Genomic DNA, 20,596 nt, shown 5'->3' with positions numbered 1-20,596 from the left:
TCTATTTACATAAATAGAAAACTACACATTCTATAGACATAGCATGTAAATGTAACATCTATAATTACATTTGCAGTTATATTCTATTTACATAGATGTAAGTAGAAAACTGTAAAGTCATCTTCATTTTTCCAGTTGCAAGGCCCACACACCTTGGTGACTCTTATTCCTGTCAGTCTCTCACACCCCCACATCTAATTCAAAAGTCTATCAAGAGTCTAATCACCTCAAGCCTCCAGTGCCAACATTCTTGTCCCTAAGCTTAAATACCTGCTAGTTCTGTGTACTTGGAGTGGTCATCCTCAGTTCCTTTCCTAAAATGAAGGTCTAATTCCAAAACTACAAGTCACACAATAGATGATCCAGACAGCCAGTTATTGCATGCTTAGGAACATCCTTGCATCAGGAATCAGTAGATAGAAACCTCATTTAGCTCCAATTGCAGTAAGTTCAATTCAGGGCTAAACTTCCCTCAAGGTTGCCTGTGGTGGAGATATAATTCATACACCAAACGACTCACCCATTTAGAGTGTACAATTGTATGGGTTTTTGTATGTTATGACTCCTTAAAACTTGTGGCAAAATGCAGAGAACACAACATGTACCCCACTCTGAAGTGTACAATTCAGTGGCAGTAATCACATTCAGAGCATTGTGCAACCGTCAACAGGCATAGCTGAATTTTTAAATAATTAACATGTGGAACATTTTAACTTGGGCCTTCAGAGAGGTCACAAAATTTTAGAACTCTTCACAAGTTAATCATTTTTAAAACCAAGTTAAGTGCAGTAATAAAATGCTTATGTAAGGACCATGGCTAAATCACGAAAGCATGGTGCAGAAGCATCGTGAGAGGGATGTATAAGAGTTAGCAATACACATGAGATTTCAAAATTATTTTTCAGGAATAAGAAAACAAACAGGGAAAAGGCAAAAACATGCAACTCCTGAGGGCAATAGGATTCTTCCGAGGAAACATTTTAATCTTAAGTGCCACAATAGGGGCAGGAATCTTTGTGTCTCCGAAAGGGGTATTAAAATATTCCTCACTGAATGTGGCTGTCTCCCTGAGTATCTGGGCGGCTTGTGCGGTGCTGACTTTGATCTCCGCCCTCAGCCATGCAGAGCTGGGGACGACCTTCCCTATAAGTGGAGCACAGTATTATTTCCTCAAAAGATCTCTTGGTTCCTCTGTTGCTTTCCTCAATCTTTGGATCAAACTATTTACTCATCCCTTAAGACTAGCTACTGAAAGCTTGTTATTATCTACCTATACAATTCAGCCTTTCTACGCTGGGTGCCCAGCTCCAGAGCTACCAAAGAGATGTCTAGCGTTGGCTGTTCTGTGGTCTTTGGGACTTCTAAATGCTCGAGGGGTGCAAACTGTGGCTTGGCTTCAAACTGTCAGCACATTGGCGAAGATGACTGTCCTCTGCTTCATTTGCCTCACTGGGATTGTGCTGTTAGGGATGGGGGAAAAGGAGAATGTGGCCAGGTTCGAGAACGCTTCGGATGCTGAGCTTCCTGACGTCTCACAGGTTGCAGAAGCCTTCCTGCAAGGATTGTTTGCGTATTCTGGCACGTCCATTCTGAACAGCATGGCAGGTAAATCCCTTTCTGACATACTTCTGCTGTAGGTGTAAAGTTTGTCTACAACCCTCTGGAGAAAGACAATACCCAATTTGTTTCTTTGGGAGACACTGAATTGAATCTGCTCTGCACTACATGCAAGTAGCACAGTTTAATCATCATTAAGCCTTGGTAGATAATTATCTACCTAAAATACTGAGAATCTAGTGCTTTTCTGGTCACCCCATTTAAACAAACTTGGGGAAAGTTTGCTGGGGAAAAGATCACTCTCAGATTCTACTGTAATTTATTCTAGCAATTTTTCAAGACACTTTGAGTTAAATATCAATGATATTAGAAATATGTTAATATAATGTTAGTGTTAAAAAATGAAACCATCCGATTTTATACATCCCCTGCTGCACTGGTAAAATGCTGCATCCTACTTTTGATTTTCCACAGTACGTCTTAGAGAACTTTCCATAGCGGTCCCCAGTCACCCAGCATTCTTTTAACTGCTGCATAATATTCCTTAGAATGGCTTTGCTGCACTTTCACAATAGTGGATACTTGAAATGTTTCCCATTTTTCACAATTACAAGGACTGGTGTAATACCAACACTTCCCTGTTTGTATGCACTGTTGTTTCTGCAGGGCATTACTGTTCCTCTGACATCATGGTGCCAAAATACTTTGGTAATACCTACACAGCTGTCTAGAGTAAACAAAAGAACTAAACAGAAAATAATTCTTTATATTACTTGTTGGTTATAAAATTATAGGAATATAAAATATTGAGGATGTATTACATACCACAGTTGTATAAAATTCCAAACAAAATCCTTATACAAATTCTCAGTCTTTGAATTACTGAAACCTTTATGTTTTTTTTTTATGTTTTTTATGTTGGTCAATGAGATGCTTTGTTCATTCATGTAGATTACTAAAATTTAATAGTTGATATGATTCTTAAGTACTTTAACATTTTATTTTTTAATTGGCAAATGTAATGTTGAAATTTCTCACTATAAAACTAATGGATTTTTGAATATCAAGGCTTTTCAAATAATGATGAGACCTGAATTTACCTAGCACAAATTAATTATGACATAATCACCTTGCTGCTAGCTTGGCCATTAAAAGGTACCTGAGTAGAAAGTGGAAACCCTGGATCTACATGGAGGCAGAGTTTCACAGGTCACTGCTTGTTCAACTGCATCCTCCAGAGGACACCTGGTCAGTGGGGGGCGGGGGGTGCGGTTCTGCAAAATTAAATGTCGAGATGTTGGAGCACCCCTTCTAAAGAAAAGCATCACATGGGAGCAAGCAGGGGTGTTCCTGAGAGTGATTATTGCCTAAAGACACAGCACAGTGCAGCTTGAGACTCAGTTCTGTTTGCAGTACTCACCTCATTCTCCTCCTGGTCTCTCGTTGGATTTGTCATCAAACAAGTGAAACCTTGAATGAAGGACCAGAATCTCATAACTGGAGCCGGTCAGAGAAATGTGAGCAACGTCAGCTGAATGTGACTGTGTTTGAAAGGCCCGGTGAACTTTTTGCAGACGAGTAGTGTGTGCTCAGTCACTCAGTAAGGTCTGACTCTCAGAGCAGAAGGTCGAACGCCAGGAGGGCAGTAATAGGGTCAGACCTTGGGGCTAATTGAATGGGGCTGGCTAGCAGAACCAGCACTTCATTAACTTACCAAATTTAGAGATCTGGCTTCTTCTGTGTCAAAATAGGGTGATCCTGACTAGAAAGAACTAGCTCCCTCAGGTTTGGCTCTCAGAGTTTCTGAGCTGTCATATTCCTGACAAAGTATAAACAGAATAGACAGCTTGCATCTAGATTCTTGTGCCAGGGCCTCCTGAAGGAATAACACTGAATCCCAAGCACCACTAGACAGCCTTATATTTAATTCTGAAATAAGGAATTTTATTAGGTCTCCTTGTGGCTCAGCTTGGAGAAGGAAATGGCAACCCACTCCAGTACTCTTGCCTAGAGAGTTCTGTGGGCAGAGGAGCCTGGTGGGCTGCTGTCCATGGGCCGCACAGAGCCGGACACGACTGAAGTGACTTAGCAGCGGCCGCAGTGGCTCGGCTGGTAAAGAATCCGCCTGCAATGCGGGAGACCTGGGTTCGATCTCTGGGTTGAGAAGATGCCCTGGAGAAGGGAAAGGCTACCCACTCCAGTGTTCTGGCCTGGAGAATCCCAGGGACTGTAGTCCATGGGGTTGCAGAGTTGGACATGACTGAGAGACTTTCACTTTCACTTTCATTAGGTCTCAAAGCCATCAGTGCAGCCACCTCAGTAGCAGGTCTGACAATATTCAGAGAAGTCTCTAGTGATGTAGAAAATTGCTGGACTTGAGCTCTATCCACGCAACTACAAAAGGACAGAAGGTCTCTGCTTCTGTAACATGACTTGTGTGACTTTTGCAAGGAACAATCCTTGCGAGGAACCATGGTATGCTGTTTAGAAAATCAGGATCACATAAAATACATTAATATTGGGAGCAATTTAAGAAAGCCTCAGATTTCATAAGCTGCCCAGCATTACCATTGTTAGTGAAGGGAATTTAGGAGGAGAGATTGATAGCTGCAGTTTTGGTTGACCCCTAGAGAAAGCTGCAGTAATAATGACCCCACTAGCTTAGATCTGCATCCACTCCTCTTCCAAAGCCCTGAAAGCAGACTTGAAAAGTCTAGTTCCCCAGCTGCACACAAGGTTGCCCAAAACAACTTCACGTTTGACCAGACCAACACCCTGATTGGCTGCCTGTTAGAGGAACTTTTCAGAGACAGAATACACAGAAATACCAGGAAACCCTCCTCCTGACATTAAGCATGTTGCAATATACAGTAGTTCCCCTTTATCCACGGTGGATTCGTTCCAAGACCCCCAGTGGCTGCCTGAAACCATGGCTAATACTGAATCCTAAATATACTATGCTTTTTGCTATACTAAGGGATCAGGTCGATACATATACAGTGTGGACCTTAGAAAAAGGGGTGATTCTCATCCTGGGAAGGACAAGCAGGATGATGTGCGCTTTCACCATGATACTCAGAATGGCACGCGATTTAAAAGTTATGAATTGTTTATTTCTGGAATGTTCCATTTAATATTTTCAGATTGTGGTTAACTGCATGTAAATAAAACCATCGATCATGAAACTGGATGTGGGGGGGGTGGGGTGCAGTATGTCAGTTTCAGGGGGAAAGGCAAACTTCTTGAGGACTGGTGAGCCTGAAGCACCCATTCTCTTGTTTAATTTGCTGCAAGATGGAAATCTATGACAGACTTCATTCACCCTCAAGAGGCCCCGTTAGTCCTCCAGAAACTGAAGTTGTACACACATGGAAGAAAAAAAAAGGCTCATTAGGCCTAATCTTCCCTCCCTTTATGGGCCACCACGCAGGAGGTCTAAGCAGGCAGATCCCCTCTCCTATGGTTGGAAATCAGAGGCCCTGGTCTCAGCTCACACTCAAGACAGGAATATGGCAGGAAACACAACCTAAAGAGTCTACCACCTCCCTGGACATACTTAAAATTTGATAATACTCCCAGGTCCTAAGGATCTGAGCAAAGTTGGGATCTGTTTGGGAGGACAAGGAATTTTCCACACTAAAAACAGCCAGGCTGAACCAAGAGACAGTATTCCCAAAGGACTCTTTATAAAGGATGCTGTTTATCTGAACTATGGTGGGAAAAAGGTAGGATGAAGAAGAAAGAACTGTTAAAGGTACAGGTTAAATTTTTCTTATCTTTCACTTTTCCCTTCTTAAAGAAAAAAAAAAAAAATCCATGTTAGATGTTAATGTGAGTTTTAGAACTTCCCAAAGTTGGAGTTAAAATTATTAGTCAATTTTCTTATAGTATAAATCCAAAATCATAAGTTTTTATAAACTATTAACTTATAAATAATGATATACATATATAAAACTAAATATTTTCCATAAAATTCACTTTTTCTTGTTCTTTATTAAGTGGTTGACTAATATATTGAACATATTAAATTTCACTAAAGAATATAACCTCATTCTTTTAAACTCTTTCAATTGTGTGTTAAAATGTGCTTAATTTTTAAGCATTTTAAGTGTCTGACTCGAAAAACCTTTCTAATCTCATATCCCATAATGCTAAAATATTGCCTCATATAAGATGAATTTTATTTCCTTAAACACTTAAATATGGTTTATAAACTTAATGTCTCCTATACTTGCAACTTTAAATCGCACATATGAAAATTCATTTACATTTCAAATTTAGGTAACAAGGCTGTTCTTTCAGATTATCTAACACGCCAGATTCTCATAAAGATTAGACACTGGCACAATTTGTATAATTTAGCAGAAAATAAATGGTGTCAGGGGCTGATCATTGTTGTGTTTAATTTGATGCACTCCCATCTTATATTGGGTTAATGAGAAGCAAAGCCTGAGATGGGGATCCCTGTGCCAGCACTTTGTTGAGGACCTGCTTCCCAGAGACAGCTGTGATGAGTGAGGGAAGCAGGACAGGGCAGGGAGAGCTGCTGAGGACGTGGTTTCAGCTGGAGTCTAGCCTCAGCCAGATCCTACGGAGCCACACTGCCCAGCCTGGTAGCCACCAGCCTTATGGAGCCAGTGAGCATCTGAAATGTAGTCAGCCAAACCGAGGGGCTCCACAGACATAAAATACGCACCAGAAATCAAAATCTTGAATGAACAAAACCTTGTCCGTTGTCCAGAGCTCATTAATTCTTTACAAATGCTGCAAAGATGACATTTTGGATGTTTGGGGATAAATATATATCATTAATTCCATTTCACCTGTTTTTCTCCTATGTAGTCATTAGAAATTTTAAAATAGATAAATGGCTCACAATATATTTTGATTAGACAGTACTGCTAGAGTAGGAAAAATGCAAACGTTCCCAAGTAGTGGCCTTAGGGATGGACTTTTGTACCTTTTATCAGTTAATCAACGACTGGGGGCTGCCTCTGATGGGAGAAAGTAAACCTGTAGATTTTTCTAAGCAAGGCAGCTTACCCATCCCTGCCAAGCCACCCAAGGACCAAGGGCAAATCCCAGAAGAAGGGGTCAGCTGTGGGGAGCCCGCAGCCTTGCTCCCCGAAGCTGGAGGAGGGGCGTGCCTGCCTGCCGTGTTATAGAGTCATTGCTCACGCCGGGGCTCAGGGTCACTCTCCGGTGACTGAAGCTGCCGTGGGGAGAAGCCAGCGCACACAGTCACTTACACGACCCAGACTCCAGACGGAACATGTGATCCGAGCCCTTCAGGCCTCAGGCCGCATATGCACAGACTGGTTCCGTCACCCTGTTGCTATGGTAATAGGGGAACCCGAGAACTCACAAGTCACCTAACATTGATTTCATATTACCATCTCCTGATTTCCTCCCAATCGGAATTTGGGTGGACAGACTCTTCTGCATGGCTTACAGCAAATTTCCTCCACCACTTGAGTAGATTCAGGCAACCTCTTGATTGCCTAATGGGCTCTGAATTGTTTTCCTCTTCTTATTTCATTCATATTCCATAAGATGAATTCCATTCACACTTAAGCCTAGGTAAAGAAAAGCTTGCTTGGGAGAGAAAGGGAGAGAAAGGAACTTCCTCAGAGGTCCGTTTGCTTGAGGGAAAAAGATGACAAGAGAACCACTACTTCTGAAAAAAGGGGGAAAATGACATATCTCAGGCAGGATGAAGAGACAGGCTACATATTAAAGAATCTTTAACAGTTGTACATTTTTTATTTGCACAGATCTGTGAATCTGCAATCTTTGTTGCCAACTGCGAAGCCTGCTTCCCAAGGTCCAACAACTAGTGAGGGTTAGAGCCAGGTTCAAGCCCCGAACCCTCTATCTCCAGAGCCTATGTTCTTAACTACTTTCCTGAACTTCCTTTTTAAGAAAAACAGTATGATGTCTAGGAATTTTGAGATCATATGTCAATTTCCAGAATTCACTGGTGATGTGGTGTGTCCTCCCCTGAGATAAGGCCCCTGCGATTGACAGAAACTGACATTGTTGGGTGATTTGAGCTCATCCCTGCTATTGGTTTGAAAACATTATTATGTATCAGAGCTCAAGGATTTTCCCAACTGAGGACTTCTATCCAAGAGGTTGGGAGTAAGTGTCAAAATGGACTCTGCACCTTCTGTCCAAGAAACCCATCACCCCAAGGTCCAAGAGATCTAGCTACACCCAGGCTGGAGGGCCCAGTGCTTACTCTCTGGTGTCAGACTAAACGGTTTCAAATCCTTCCCTCACCACGTTGTGGCTGTGTGACCTTGGGCGAGTCTCTTAACTTCTCTGAGACCTTGCAGTTTCCTCTGTGTTTGAAATGCAGACACAGCCCAATATGTCCTTAACGCTATGGCGGGTAATCAATACCACACGGTGGAAGCCTCTGTGACAGGCAGACCTAAAAGTGCTCACAAAAAGTCGCTGGGGTGAGGCGGGGGAGGGGAGTTGTTTTCCTCTGGCGCCTACTGTTCCCTTTGCGTAGAAGGCTCCCTACTGAGATCTTCACATATCTCCCTCCCTCACCTCCTTTAGGTCTTCCCCAAATGTCATTTCCCGGCTGTCTCATTTAATGCAAACTTTCTCCCCTACTCTGCTCTCATCTCTGTTTCATTTCTTTCTCTCTTTTATTGAGGCATAGTTGATCTACAATATTGTAGAATTTTCAGGTGTACAACAGAATGAGTCACCGGTTTTAAAGGTTATACTCTATAGTTCTAAAATAGTGGCTACATTCCAACATATCCTTGTAGCTTATCATTTTGTACACAGTAGCTTGTACTAACTACATGGTCTTTTCCATCACTGTAAACCCATAATCATCAAATGACTGGAATAATTGGATTTTTAGTATAAGATGGTGAGAAATCCAAGCTTTCGGGCAAAACTTGCACAGAACCAGTGTAGAAACAGTCAAGCAGATGAGGAAACAACAGACACATGAATAATACTTTTTCATACATTTTATCACAAAGTCTTCAAAAGCCTCATAATACGTCCTTTTCTGATGAGTTTATTTGTGTTTTTTAGGAGAGATAAAAAATCCTGGTAAGAACATCCCCAAATCTCTGATTACTGGCATTCCCATGGTGGCTGTGGTTTACTTACTGGCCAATGTATCCTACCTGGCAGTTTTGACTCCCAAGGAAATCGTCTCTGCAGGTATGAATGTATCTAGACAAAGAGGAAATAGTCACTACTGTCTGTTCTGGGTAAACAAGGACTCCTATATAGTACTGGTTTGTTCAGTACACCCATAAGAGTATGAATACAATGGGTTCCTGCTTTGGTTTTTATAAGGAAAGGAAAAACAATCATTTAAAAATCTATAGAAGATGAGTACATGCTAAAGACCAAAGACTGTGAAACAATAAGAACTGGAAAGAGAAAGAGGAGAAGGAGGTGGAAAAAGAGAAGGAGTGGGACATAGAGGAGAGAGAGAAAAGAGCAACAGGAGCCAGCCAGGCGAGACGGCAGAGAAGAAACACTCTGTTAGGAGACGCTCCACTCTTCAGGGCGCGCCCGGATAACCACCCTCAAAGCAGTCATTTGGAACAGGCAGCGTCATCTTCTTTTTTCAGATGAGGAAACCGTAGTGCCTGGGAGTTAAGTAATGAACAAACTTGATAGGATTCAAACGTAGGCTTCAGTCATGCCCTTCTCATGATAAAAGATTGCTTCTTGTCCAGCTTATTGCTAGCAATGGGTTGTAAATCTGGATAGCAGTTCACAAGATCTGACCTTCAAAAAATATATTCTTCCCAGTTCTACCAATATGGTGCTCAAAGCTGCCCAGCTCGTAATTGAAAAAGACAGACTCAAATCCATGCTAACTCCAAAACCTATGTTCTCAATCACCATACTAAAATATCTCACTATAAGCAAGTAAAATGAAAGCAAAGCAAGCAATCGTATGAATACATATTAATATACATCAGGTGGTAAATTTTATTAATACATATAATTTTATAACATACACACACAGACATGACTAAATGGAAATATAACAAAAAGTTAATAGTAAATGGTGCCATCTGAATGGTAAGATTATAAGAAATTTTTATTTCTTTTTTTATACTGTTCATATTTCCCACAATTAGCATCTTATGATCAGAAAAAAAAAATCATTTTTCTAATACTAGATAATTATATTTCCACAGAATTAACTGATGATTTTTAATGACAACATTGGGTCTTCCCCAAAAAAGTGTTAAATTATGTTCATCTTACTTTAAAAAGGTCGAGTAGTGTTTGAAATATATTAGAAAAATTTCACCAAATTTTAATTTTGAAAAGATAGTTATTCCCAAAAGAAGTTTGGTTATCTAGAAAACTCATTTATTGATAGTGACTAGCTCTTCAAATATTCTGGATAAAGGCCAAATAACACATCAACAAAAACACAGACTACAAAACTGTACCTACAGACAGGCATAGGTGACCACGTGTGGTGTGTGTGGCCGTGGAGGGGCTGACGGGGTCACTCCAGTGACCTGGGTCCCCTGCCCTGGGTGTGGTCTCAAGGCAGAGGCCACAAAGGATCAGTCTGATGTGCTGCCCCTCTGAACTGGAGCTCCCCGCTGTCGTCCACACTCAAAGCCTTCACCAAAATCAGAAGATTTGAAATTCATTTAAAAAACAAAAAACCTATACATGGCTCAAAAACACCAAAAGATGTATTTCTGCATCTTCTCTGGGATGAGTATAAAAATGATGTGGTGATTCTAAAAGGAAAAGAGAAATATAAATTTTTAAAAGTAAACAAAAAACGTGCTCCTTGCCACAACTTGGTCTCACAGGAATACAGTAACACGCTGGAGGAGAATTCTTTTAACTATTAAACTGAAGGGGAGAGCTATAATTTGCCTTTCACCCCACTTCCAAACCAGGTTGCCAGTTTTGTGAAGACCTACCTCACTCACATCTCCTCAGCTGTTCTTTCCTCTTCTTTCCCACCCCACATGCCCAGGCCCCTATTTTCCTCACTTCATTCGCAGCAACAACCTTTAAATTTACACCCTCACCTTTAACTTTCTTCTATCCAGCCTCCACTCAATCTCAAGAAATAATTCTATGAGGGGCTCAGACAGTAAAGAATTTGCTTGCAGTGCAGAAGACCTGGGTTCAATCCTGGGTTGGAAATATCCCCCAGAGAAAGAATGGCAACCCACTCCAGTATTCTTGCCTGGAGAATCCCATGGACAGAGGAGCCTGGAGGGCTACAGTCCATGGGGTCACAAAAAGTGGGACTCTACAAAACACAAATGCAATCCTGTCACCTCCCTGCTTAAGTGTTCTGCCATCTTGTTTTCTTACATCTCCTCCTAAGCTCACTGTCACCCCATCATCACCTTCCTTCAGACCAAGTATCAGCTCCCCTGGTGAAGGAAATGGCAACTACTCCAGTACTCTTGCCTACAAAACTCCATGGATGAAGGAGCCTGGTGGTCTACAGTCCATGGGGTCGCAAAGAGTCGGACATGACTGAGCGACTTCATTTTCACTAAGCTGACGTGGCAGGTTCCCCAAGATCTGAGTGAAGCCTAACTTTCCATCCTCATCTCTTGTCTCTTTGTGCACACATACACCCTGGCCACGCAACAGCCTTTCTGAACAGTTTGCTGTTTCCAGAACAGATACTCTCTGCCTCCCCCACAATGTCATCTCACCCTCCTCAGCCTGAGTGGGATGCCTATCTCCTGCCTGATGTCCCACTAATAAGACTGATTCTAAGTTCAATACACTCGGGCTTCCCTGCTGGCTCAGATGGTAAAGAATCCACCTGCAGTGCAGGAGACCTGGATTCGATCCCTGGGTTGGGAAGATCCCTTGGAGAAGAGAATGGCTACCCACTCCAGTATTCTTGCCTAGAGAATCTCATGGACAGAGGAGCCTGGCCAGCTACCATCCGTTTGGTCACAGAGTCAGACAGAACTGAATGACTAACACTCACTTTGCTTTCACTTCGATACACTTTGAGCCCTGAAAAGTATGGAAAAGTGCCTCCCAAATCTTATGCAAAAGCTAGTCTTAGAAAGCTTGAACTGCAGGGGCAAACTACCCCATCCAATGCATTCTATTGGCCAAAAGCAGACCACAAGGTCAAACTGTATTCAAGAATAAGTAAAGAGACTCCCTTTCTTAGAATAAGCGACAAGATTTATTTAAAAGGGTAGGGATGCAGGAGGAAGTAAAGAATTGTTGCCATAATTCCAATCAAGCAAAGGGACTGACCATTTTGAAATTTGTCTAAAATTTTTGTAGATGCAGTTGCTCTCACCTGGACGGACAAAATCATCCCTTCCATGCAGTGGGTCATTTCTTTTGGGATTTCAACTTCAGTATTTAGCAACATGTGCTGTACAGTGCTCTCAGCGTCAAGGATGATCTTCACAGCAAGCCAAGAAGGACAGCTGCCTTCAATCTTCTCAATGCTCAATAACCACTCCTGTCCAACCCTGGCTGTGAGCCAGATAATCATCTTAACTTCCATTGTTATTATCACCTCAGATTTAATCAATTTAATAAGATATTCAGGATTAGCATTATGGTTTTTAAGAGGGCTACATATGATAGGTTTACTTAAACTAAGGTACCAGGAACCCAATCTACCTAGACCCTACAAGGTAAATCAAGTCTAAAAACTTAGTATTAAACTTCTATTCTCTTTTTAAGAATATAATTTTTATTCTATATTAAGTGTTAGCATTAGTCACTCAGTCAACCACATGGACTGCAGCCTGCCAGGCTCTTCTGTCCGTGGGATTTCCCAGGCAAGAATACTGGACTGGGTATTCTCCAGGGGATCTTTGTAACCCAGGAATCGAACCCACGTCTCCAGCAGTGCATGCGGATTCTTTACCATCTGAGGGACCAGGGAAGCCTTTTTTATTCTATATGGGATGCTTCTAACCAATCATGAGTCGAACTTTGAAACATCTGAACCAGACCTACATTTCCCAGCTTACTAATGTGTAATTAACTGACTCATTGGAAAAGACCCTGATGCTGGGAAAGATTGAAGGTGGGAAGAGAAGGGGACGACAGAGGATGAGATGGTTGGATGGTATCACCGACTCAATGGACATGAGTTTGAGTAAGCTCCAGGGGTTGGTGATGGACAGGGAGGCCTGGCATGCTGCAGTTCATGGGGTCACAAAGAGTCGGACACGACTGAGCCACTAAATTGAACTGAATGTGTAATTGGCCGTATGGGGTGCATTTGGTTTGATTTTTCTAGAGTATAATGTCGAAACTGATTTTCTATGAGGAAGATAAATGTTATCCTTTTCATCATCTTTCAGGAGTTAGGCAATAACACTTTTGAGGGAAGAATCCTGGCCCTGTTCAAAAGCATCCCCTCAGTCCATGACCCAATGTCAACCATTGTCGACCCACGACCCATGACATGGCATTCTCTTCTTGAGTATGTCCTTGAAGGGTCTTCATTTTATCCAACAAGATGGTATTCTAAGCCTCAGTTTAGTTGATTCTAAAAATTTTGAACCTGAACTTAGCTAACAAAATGCAACCACCATCCTGTAGGTAATGTCGGCAGGGCCACTGTAGCTTCCTAAAGTGTCTTTGTGCAAAAAACTATAAAGCACCCCTGCTTCTAGGCAGACACAGCTCCATGCCCAGACACAGGGCCTGGTGAGCAGAGCACGAGCTAGATAAGAGCTTCCTTTTGCCCCCTCAGCCGGGTATGAGTAATGAGCTACCTAAGCAACCATGTGCTTCCCAGGTGGCACAGTGGTAAAGAATCCATCTGCCAATGCAGCAGATGTGGGTTCGTTCGATCCCTGGGTCAGGGAGATCCCCTGGAGGAGGACATGGCTACTCACTCCAGTCATCTTGACTGGAGAATTCCATGCACAGAGGAGTCTGGCTGGTCGCAAAGAGCTGGACATGACTGAGCGGCTGAGCATGCATGCAAGCAGCCATATGTAAAAGCAATAAAATCAAACCCCCATTTGGAAAAAAGCCCATTCTGACAATGGTGTAGGAAGTGTGTTAGAAGAAGGCATGCGCACGGCCTGTCCAGGTCAAACAGCTGGCGTAGGTTTTCTTGGTTTTGCTCCACTTAACTTCAGGAGAATCCTGGAGCTCAGAGACTAGGTGAATTACCCTAGTGGAAAGGATCAGGGATGGGATTTAAACCACACGTTCTGATTTCAGAAACCAAAATTTTGTTATATTTACTGAAAAGATAGTGATGAAATCTGTATTCTATGAAAGATCCACTGAGGAAATTTTCTCTGATTTTAGCATCAGGAATACTTGGGCCTCCTCTAAACAACAGTTTAGCCTATGCCTTTTGGTGGCCTGCTTCCAGATTCTACATGGTGCTACGTGGCATGCATTTTGTGAGCCAAATTCATTCTTTACCCATATTTATTTCCCTCATTTCTCTTTCTTATTTTCATTTATTCTGCCTTGGTATAAACTAAGCCATACCTTGCTATAAAGTAAATCCTAAAAGGTACCAGTCTTTGTAATATTCTGCTTTGTTTTGTTTGGTTTCTTGACTGTGCTGGGTCTTCATTGCAGTGCACGGGCTTTCTCCAGGTGCCACGTACTGGGTTACATCCCCTGGCATGCGGGATCTTAATTCCCTGACCAGTGACTGAACCCACGTGGCCTGCATTGGAAAGTGGATTCTTAATCACTGGACTGCCAGGGAGGTCCCCAAGTAGTCTTTGTTTTACTTTTTAATTGTGTTATAATTATAATCCAGTGGTCAATATAATTAAGATACTTCCTGGTTGTAGAGATTGTGTGGAAAATAAAATGATAGTCCCTTATTTCATGCCACTGACCATAAAACCACTTGAGTATGTTTACTGATTTCTGAATTCCCAGACTCACCCCAGGGGTTCTTATTTAGTAGATCTTAATTGAGCCTTAGGAATCTGTGCATTTATCAATTATCTTGGGGATTCTTATGCAGAGAGGTCGACTGATCCTATTTTAAGAAACGCTTGTTTAGACAATCTTGACATTCTTCCCCCGCCAATGGATCCCTCTTGGCCATGCTTCATGTTGAAAAGAGTGAGCAATATCTTGGATTTCAGTCATCCATTTCTTCAACAAATACGCAGTGACTACCTGTTGTGTATCAGTTACGTTATTAGGCAGTTCAGAAAAATAAAGATGAATCTTTCATCAAGAATCTTCTTAGTCTCATAGAAGAGTAAGAAGTGTATACAAATTATTTTGATAAAGTTAATTAATAAATGTTATTTTGTTGAGCACATTCTGTTGAAGTACACTGTATGCAATTCTGACAAAGACTTTAGAAGACCAGAAAAAAATCATTTTGCAAATGGGTCTAAGAGGACTCTTTTTTTTTTTTGAAACTCAGAGTTTAAATGGTGTGTGTGTGTGTTTAGTTACTCAGTCGTGTCTTGACTCTACAACCTCATGGACTGTAGCCCGCCAGCCTCCTCTGTCCATGGGAAGTTTGAGGCAAGAACACTGGAGTGAGTTGTCATTTCCTTCTCCACACAAAATACACATTTCACAAATATTTGATTGAAAACCCCTGAACATATTTATCCCTTAGCATCTGCTGACCCACCACGTCTTTCCTTCAGGGGCTGGGGGGGGCGTGAGGCCCTGAGGATCTCACTGTGCCGTGTTTGGGGTCTCCTTGGGATGGACACTTGGGGAGCCACCTGCTGGCTCTTCTCTGCAAATGGGTTTGAAGATCAGATTATTAGGTAGACCAAAGTTACACTGCTAGATACTGGCACTAAGCTCCCTGGAGAAGAACCTTCTTTATCTGTTTTAAATATCTCTGGAGAAGGAAATGGCAACCCACTCCAGTATTCTTGCCTGGGAAATCCCATGGACAGAGGGGCCCGGCGGGCTATAGCCCATGAGATTACAAAAAGTCAAACACAACTTAGCAACTAAACAATAATAACAATAATCCACAGCACTGCACGTGCCATTTAGAATTTCAGTGAATACTTCTCAAAAGAATGAGCAATTAACATAATAGAGGTTGCATTTCTAACCAGACTTTTCTGATTCCAGCGTTCCTGCTATTTCTATTACTTGATGCTTCACTAAGAAAGACTGGCATACGCCCCATTAAAGAAGCATTATAAACAAATATTACAGTTATGACATGACTGGGTTTCCATATTCCCAAAAGTAGAAGTGCTTCAGTGACTAACACTAGGATGACACAGCTAATTTTTATCTATGATGATGATGATGCTTAAAATGTATTTTTTTCTATGCTTGAAAATAAAGCACTAATCTTAGTAAATAAATGACAATATCTGATGACTAGAGTAGGCATTCTTGATAAGTATAAAATGAATAAAATAACTTTTTTCCATTCAGTCTTTGATTTACTTTTTATAATGTAATACTGACACTCTCTCTCTAAATATATTTGAAAATATATTTGTAGTTTTCTCTCTGGTGTTTGGAAACACTTGCTCCAAAAGAAAGAGATTTTTTTCATGTTGTTTATAGAAACTTTTAGACAATGTCATCACTAACCTTAACCTTTTTTTTTTTTTAACTTTCAGGTGCCTTTGCCATTTATATTTGGATCCATAGCTATATCTTTGTTTCTGATTTTGACGCCATTGATTAAAACTCCTAAAATGGAGCATGTCTATGGGCTTATCTTTATATTCAGTGGACTCTTGTGTTACTGGATTCATGTTCATCTTAATCAACATTCTGTGTGTTTTGTCAAAGTCACCTGTTATTTACAATTACTGTTTAATGTTTCACCACCTGAAGACCACAATGAAGGCATTTCAACAGAAAAAAATGATCTTAAAGAAATCTTTTTGTAGATAAGAAATTTTGCAATGTAAAATTTGTAGTGAATGAATGCACTCTTAAAGGTAAGCTCTGTTTCAAACTATGTACTCACAAACACAAAGCCTGCCACCTCCTGCCCTGTTCCCAGCTACACGTAGCCGATTTACCTCCCACTCGGTTATGTGATCAGATTCTTTACAGTTCAAATTATTTCCCTTGTAATCGAAGCTTTAGCTCCTTAGTGTCCAGTATGTTTCTCACCACTATTTTCCTGGTCAGAAATTTTAAATGAATGCATGCACACACAAACACACACAAAGTTAAAAGGGCATAATATGACTTAATCACTTAATTACTGCCTACTTCTGTGTGTAGAAAATATTATAATGCTGTATGCCTGAAATATTATCATATTGTATACCTGAAACTAATAAAATGTTGTATGTCAATTATATATCAATAAAATAAACAAATAAGCAAGCAAGAAAAAAAAAAATACAAAGAATCATTTCCAGGAAGAGAAGTTCGTTGATGAACAGTACTTAGTATACAGTAGACAGTTAATATCTGTTGAATGAATGAATGTAAAGTGTATCTGCAAAACTAACAGAAAATATTGTAAATCTGAAATTTATATTAATAAATATTATTGCTTCCTACTCACTGGTCTAAACTCTTCCAAGTGATACCAATTAAAAGAAAATATTTTAATTTTAGGCCTCTGTGTTCAGCCTTTGTAAAGCAGGAAATGCTAAATCATGGCCCTCAAAAAATATGCCCATGTCAATTAAGTTCATAACTAGTAAGAGAATTTTGTCAAAATGTTTCCCAAATTCTGTGGGATCCTAAAATCAATGCATTAAGTGGCATTGAAAGGGGAAGAAAAGAACATAACAACACTAAAGCTTCTCAAGTCTGATAACACTGAATTGACCATGACTTTATCTTATTCTATTTCTATTATAAACGAAAATAAAACATTATATATATATTTTTAAATGGGGACAGTGACATGAAAACTTGGTAAAGACTTTGAAATTGGGATGAGAGGAGGATTACTGGATATCCGGTAAAGTGTACCTTTCTGAGTTACTTGCACTTTTTATTGTCTTAGGCTATTTTTAAACATTTTTAAGTTGTAGAATGGGCTTCCCGGGTGGCTCAGTGGTAAAGAATCTGCCTGCCACTGCCTGCAGCCTGTGATAGCACACACAAGCCTTACTGGGGCAATCCTCTGCCTTGCAAGACATTTGCCAGAGGCCACAGCAAGTCACCATGCAGGAGGATGGGAAATCAAGAAAATTCCTGGGAGGAGGGAGAATCCGACAGGGGGCTTGCCTGTCTAGAAGGCATCAGTCAGCAGTGCAGCAGGCAGTCTCTGCGTCAAAGAGCCCCCCGGGGGCAGCAGTGATGGGGGTCTTTACTGCCCTCAGCTTATCCTACTTGTGGCTCACAGATGTGCCGGGCAGTTTCAAGGGGCATGCAAAGCAGGCAAGTTCTAAATGGTTAAACCTATCCTTTCTTGGGCTATGTGTTAAGCAATCAAATGTTTGAAAGCTTGAGTTTGGTGCTTGCTGGCTTTAGGGTTACTGGGTCTCAGCCTGCTACGAGGAACCAAACAACGTAGAATCCAATATGCACGGGTCACCTTTGGCTCCTTCATATAACATGGGTGAAATGGACAAAACATCAGTACACCTTAATTTCTCTATGGCTGATCCTGCGACCAAATTAGGGCAGGAATAAATGTTTGAATTAATGAATAAATACACATTGGCTAAATTAACACATATATATTAGGGGAAGAGTAGTAGCCTTACCGGAGAAGACAATGGCAACCCACTCCAGTACTCTTGCCTAGAAAATCCCATGGATGGAGGAGCCTGGTAGGCCGCAGTCCATGGGGTTGCGAAGTGTCGGACACGACTGAGAGACTTCACTTTCATGCATTGGAGAAGGAAATGGAAACCCACTCCAGTGTTCTTGCCTGGAGAATCCCAGGGACGGGGGAGCCTGCTGGGCTGCCGTCTATGGGGTCGCACAGAGTCGGACACAACTGAAGTGACTTAGCAGCAGCAGCAGCAGTAGCCTTACATAAATTTAATATTAGACTGGTGTGCATATATCCTCAGGGCCAGTAAAGATATTCTAATTAATCCTAACTGTGGAGTAATTATCTCTACTATGTGAGGAAATCAGTAGGTATGTCACATATATTATCTCATTCAATGCTATGGAGCTGATCCTACAATATTAAAGTGTTATCCTCATTTCATGGATGATGAAATGTGCATTCTTAAAAAAAAAAAACACACAAGTTACTGAAAACCATGCTGCAGATAAATGGCAGAGTGGAATTCAAACCTCTGCTGACTTGAATGCAAAGCTTACATTCTTTCCTTTAAACTACAACTTCTTCCCTAGATACTCATCTACAAAGGACTATTTCAGAGTTAAATATCATTGCTATACCTCCGGAGCAGACGTCTCCACCCAGAACTTTTGAAATCTTCCTTTCTTAATTAGCCATGACTAACTTTTTCAGCGGCCTAAGTCATTTAAAAAAAATAATAATTAACATGAGAAACATTTTAACTCTGGCCTTCAAAGAGGTCACAACATCCTATAACAAATCTCAAGTCAATCATGTTTTAAACCAAATAAGGTTTAATAATAAAATGCTTGGGGAAGGATGAGATGGTGAAATTAAGGGAATGTCCCTGTTTGGGGTGCCTTCCAGGAATGTGAAAGGAAAATGTAAAAACACAGTAACTCACACGAAATTTTAAAATTATTTTTCAGGATTTAAAAAAAGGAGGGGGATGCAAAAGGTAAAAGCATGCAGCTCCTGAAGGCAATTTTAATGTTGACTGCAGCAACAGGAGCAGGAATCTTTGTGTCTTCCAAAGGTGTATTAAAATATGCCTTACTGACTCAGCTCCGTGCTCTAAGCCAACCTAGAGGGGTGGGTTGGGGGTGTGCATGGGACGGAGGCTTAAGAAGGAAGGGGATATATGTCTACTTAGAGCTGATTCACACTGCTGCACGACAGAAATCAGCACAGCATTGGAAAGCAATTAACTCCCATTTAAAAAATTTCAACTGGGGCATCCCTCGTGGCTCAGTTAAAAGAATCCTCCTGCCAACGCAGAAGACACAAGACTGACCCCTGATCTGGGCAGATCCCACGTGCCACGTGGGAGTAATGAAGCCCATGTGCCACAGCTATAGAGCCTGAGCACTAGGGCCCGGAAACCTCAAGAGAAGCCGCGGCAGGGAGAAGTCCGCACACCGCGGGGAGAAGTCCACACACCTCAGTGAGAAGGCCGTACACCTCAGTGAGAGGGCCGCACACCTCAGTGAGAAGTCCGCACACCTCAGTGAGAGGGCCGCACTCCACAGTGAGAGGGCCGCACACCTCAGTGAGAAGGCCGCACACCTCAGTGAGAGGGCCGCACTCCACAGTGAGAGGGCCGCACACCTCAGTGAGAGGGCCGCACACCTCAGTGAGAGGGCCGCACTCCACAGTGAGAAGGCCGCACTTCACAGTGAGAGGGCCGCACTCCACAGTGAGAAGCCCGCACACCGCAGGGAGAAGTCCACACAACTCAGTGAGAAGGCTGCACACCTCAGTGAGAGGGCCGCACTCCACAGTGAGAAGGCCGCACTTCACAGTGAGAGGGCCGCACTCCACAGTGAGAAGCCCGCCCACCTCAGTGAGAAGGCCGCACACCTCAGTGAGAGGGCCGCACACCTCAGTGAGAAGTCCGCACACCTCAGTGAGAGGGCCACACTCCACAGTGAGAGGGCCGCACACCTCAGTGAGAAGGCCGCACACCTCAGTGAGAGGGCCGCACACCTCAGTGAGAAGTCCGCACACCTCAGTGAGAGGGCCACACTCCACAGTGAGAAGTCCTCACACCGCGGGGAGAAGACCGCACACTGTGGGGAGAAGTCCACCCATCTCAGTGAGAGGACCACACACCGCGGGGAGAAGTCCGCACACCTCAGTGAGAAGGCCGCACACTGCGGGGAGAAGTCCGCACACCTCAGTGAGAAGGCCACACACCTCAGGGAGAGGTCCTCACACCACAGTGAGAAGTCCGCACACCTCAGTGAGAAGGCCGCACTCCATAGTGAGAAGTCCTCACACCGCGGGGAGAAGTCCACACGCCGCGGGGGGATGTCCGCACACCGCAACTAAAAAGTAGCC

The 20,596-nt window shown here is 42.2% G+C and overlaps 1 protein-coding gene across 2 annotated transcripts; it reads left to right on the top strand.

Moving 5' to 3' along the window:
- Window positions 1-819: 819 nt before the first annotated feature.
- Window positions 820-17,042, top strand: LOC122451348 (solute carrier family 7 member 13-like). 2 transcript variants are annotated; one of them, XM_043484116.1, is made up of 4 exons: window positions 820-1,605; window positions 8,623-8,754; window positions 11,857-12,218; window positions 16,140-17,042. In XM_043484116.1, exons 1-4 carry the CDS (start codon window positions 939-941, stop codon window positions 16,413-16,415), a joined length of 1,437 nt encoding a protein of 478 aa, XP_043340051.1. In that variant the 5' UTR covers window positions 820-938; the 3' UTR covers window positions 16,416-17,042. The 2 variants fall into 2 exon arrangements, with proteins under 2 accessions (XP_043340051.1, XP_043340052.1); XM_043484117.1 differs by lacking the exon at window positions 11,857-12,218 and having other exon boundaries at window positions 826-1,605.
- The last annotated feature ends 3,554 nt before the right edge of the window (window positions 17,043-20,596 follow it).

This window comes from Cervus canadensis, chromosome 12, assembly GCF_019320065.1.
Source record: "Cervus canadensis isolate Bull #8, Minnesota chromosome 12, ASM1932006v1, whole genome shotgun sequence".
Taxonomy (NCBI): Eukaryota; Metazoa; Chordata; class Mammalia; order Artiodactyla; family Cervidae; genus Cervus; species Cervus canadensis.
Note: the sequence above shows the minus strand (reverse complement) of the source record. Positions and strands in the feature narration are given on the sequence as shown.

Excerpts from the sequence above, each read along its gene's own strand:
- LOC122451348 (XM_043484116.1), top strand. The coding sequence starts at position 939 with ATGCAACTCCTGAGGGCAATAGGATTCTTCCGAGGAAACATTTTAATC. Across the intron at positions 8,755-11,856 it reads CAAGGAAATCGTCTCTGCAG|ATGCAGTTGCTCTCACCTGG; the intron begins GTATGAATGTAT and ends AAATTTTTGTAG. Across the intron at positions 12,219-16,139 it reads ATCTACCTAGACCCTACAAG|GTGCCTTTGCCATTTATATT; the intron begins GTAAATCAAGTC and ends TTTAACTTTCAG.